General features: G+C 42.3%; 1 protein-coding gene across 1 annotated transcript in view; it reads right to left on the reverse strand.

Annotated features, from left to right (window-relative positions):
* Window positions 1-2,684, reverse strand: part of LOC125026658 (zinc finger protein GLI2-like) — a 153,899-nt gene extending 151,215 nt beyond the window's left edge. The window contains exon 1 of the mRNA XM_047615238.1: window positions 1,917-2,684. Within this exon, the coding sequence (XP_047471194.1) occupies window positions 1,917-1,932 (16 nt within the window). The 5' untranslated portion in view covers window positions 1,933-2,684. The remainder of the gene's footprint in view (window positions 1-1,916) is intronic.
* Window positions 2,685-3,100: the final 416 nt, after the last annotated feature.

Here is a 3,100-nt window from a genome sequence, read left to right on the forward strand (position 1 = left end):
GCAAGATAATGAAATTAAGTTTTGGTGAAAATAACAGCTGTAGAAGTTATAATTGCATATGCTGTAAAAATATAAAAAGAATATAACTTTCTCGTAAAGGTAATTTTTTTTAGCATATAATTATAACCATGGTCGTACTATATGCGATGCTAATGACCCTAATAAAGAGATGAAGATAATAATAGGACTAAAAAGAGAGGAAAATCATAATTATGATGATAGTAATAGTAACGATCTCGACGGAGGTAACAATAGCGATCATGCATGTCATTACCCATAATCCAGATATTAAAACCGATATAAAAAAACAGGAACTGCTATACATTCGCATTTTAATTATGATCCGCGCAATTGAAAGCAACCGCAACTTCTCCCATAAAAAAATATTAAAATGAGAGCAGCCCTTTTGGAAAATTTTGTGCTGCATCACACCAAATGGCCATAATAATTACAAGGGTACATATTTAGTTTTCGTTTTGGCTTTCGCTCATGATAATATCGTGACTTATCTCCAATTTCACGGATTATGTTTTATATTTCTCTCTTTCTTTCTCTCTCTCTCTCTCTATCTCTCTCTCTCTCTCTCTCTTACTCTCTATATCTATTTCTTTCTCTATATATATCCTTCCTTCATTCTTCCTTCCTTCCTTCCTTCTCTCTCTCTCTCTCTCTCTCTCTCTCTCTCTCTCTCTCTCTCTCTCTCTCTCTCTCTCTCTCTCTCTCTCTCTCCCTCCAATAATTCTAATGGTGATGATTTACCACAATTTGAATATCTCATTTTTCCTCCTTCTTTGTCTCTCTTCATTTGGCTGTAATTCGCGTTACATCATAAGAAAAAAATGAAGGCGGAAGGATGAGAGAGAGAGAGAGAAAGAAAGATATATTCTCAAATTTTATCATATCAAATTCCCGGTTTCAGACTTTATAATTGTAGTTATTTTCATTTTCAGGCATGAAGGGAAGAGGCAAGGAAGAGGAAGGAAGAGGAGGAAAGGAAGAAGGGGCGGATGAAGGAGGGGATGGGGAGGAAGAAGAGAAGAAAGAAGGGGGAGAGGAAGAAGGGGAAGGGAAGATGATGAAGAGGTGAGGCGAGGAAAATAAGAACGGGGAAAGGGGAATAGAGAGAAAATAAGGAATAAGGAGAAAAAAAGAATAAGGAAACAGAGAGAGAGAGAAGAAAGAGGGAACGATAAAGACGAAGCGAAAAAGAAGGCGGTTTACGAACGAAGAAGAGGAGGAGAGGAAGACGGAGAAACGGACCGCGAGACACGATGAAAAAACACAAATAGAATAATGAGGAAAGGGAGGAAAAGAGCAAGAAATATGGAGGAAAGCGAAGTAAAGGATCAAGAAAGAGAAAGAAGAACAGAAAAAGGAAAAGAAAGAGGAAAAGGAGAAGAGGAAGAAATAAGAAAGAGAAAGAGCGCTCTTGATCTCATAAATCTAATATTGTACGCTAGTTAACTCCACCGGCCTTCTCTATCTTCATCTCCACAAGAAAATCATCCTCAAAACTTCTCTTATTATCCAGTTATCCTAGACATACAATGAAAGTGGAGGTAATATTATTTCTTACATCTTAAGCACCCATTTTCTCCCGCTTATTTATGCATTTATCATCATTGTTATTACCATGATATATGCTTCTATTATTTCATTTATATTACCTAGATGACTAAGCTGAAAAAAAAAATCTAGAAAATTATGCAGTTAAAAATAGGGTTGTATAATACCTTTCTTAATCTTAATTTAGTAAGGAGAGACATAAACACACAGGTTATTTCAACTCGACTTTCAATCTTTTTAATCATGCATCTCCAAGTGTTAGTGCGCACTACATCTACGAGGGTTTCAGACCTTGGGCGATTGGCATTTCACTCCGTTAGGTCATCCCCCTCCAATCCTCGCTAACTTACTTTTCTTCTCTTGCATTGCTGTTTCTCAATGTCGTTTCCTTACACCACAGAACGGTTCCACATTAGTACAACTTCCGCGGCGAATTCCTTGGTCGCGGCGACAATTATTTTCCATTATCTTTCCCCCGAGAAAAAACATTAATTCTTTTTTCCATCTTGCATTTCCACATTCCACGATAAAACACACTGTAGGGGGGGGTATTAGACAGGAGGAAGGAAGGGAAGAAGAGGTTGGCACTAAATCGCCCGCGGCACTTTGATTTCACTGCACATATCAACGTGTCAAAATCACACAAGTTCCGTGACAGACTGCACGTGACGCAACGCGATCGCTAATTGGCTCAACTCGACAACGTGACAGCGGTAGTGGGATCCCGTGAACGGAGGGGACAAGATCACGGCACTTCTAACTCGGCCCGCACCGCTCTCGCGAATTTAACAAGGCATAGCTTCTCTCCCGTCAGAGGTCACTGTAGTTCCCGAAGCGGCTGCAGACCGGACAGGCGCGGGAGGATCGGCGGTCGGGCTTCGGCGGAGCACGCACGATGGGTAGACCGCCCGATTGGTGACAAGGGTCGCCTAACAACTCAACTAACTACCATGCCCCGTTCTCCCGCGGGTTCTCTCGCTTTTCTCTACGACCATAGCGATGCCGCGCCGTAGGACTACTAGCGCGCACCCCCGCCCTCGCCACGCTGACGCCCCTTCCCTCTTTTCGCTATAAATAGCCGGAGCCCACTGGACAATTACACATTACTCCAGCATCTTCGCAAGGTGAGAGAGAGAGAGAGAGAGATCTGCTATTGCAGAGGGTTTGTACTATTGCAGAAAAAGCCGAAGGATGATGCTCACCATCAGCAGCCCTCGTGGGGAGGTGCCGGAGCTCGCCAGATGCCCGATCTCGAACCTGATTTTGCGCAAATCGGCGCTTGCAATACGAAGCGATCGGGATTCACTCCGCACTATCATTACTCCGCGTAAGTCTGATTCGATGCGGCCGATTGCGATGCATTTGATCGATCGCGAGAAGGTGTGAAAAAGTGGATAAATGTGTAAAACCTGTCACGTGCTGGCATCAGGGGGACAGTTGCCACACAGAATACCATAGTGAGAAGTGGATAAATAGGTTAATCTCTCATTATTCATGACATATTGTGTTCGTGCTTACTTCGGTAATATGATCA

The sequence above is a fragment of the Penaeus chinensis genome, chromosome 6 (genome assembly GCF_019202785.1).
Source record: "Penaeus chinensis breed Huanghai No. 1 chromosome 6, ASM1920278v2, whole genome shotgun sequence".
Classification (NCBI taxonomy): Eukaryota; Metazoa; Arthropoda; class Malacostraca; order Decapoda; family Penaeidae; genus Penaeus; species Penaeus chinensis.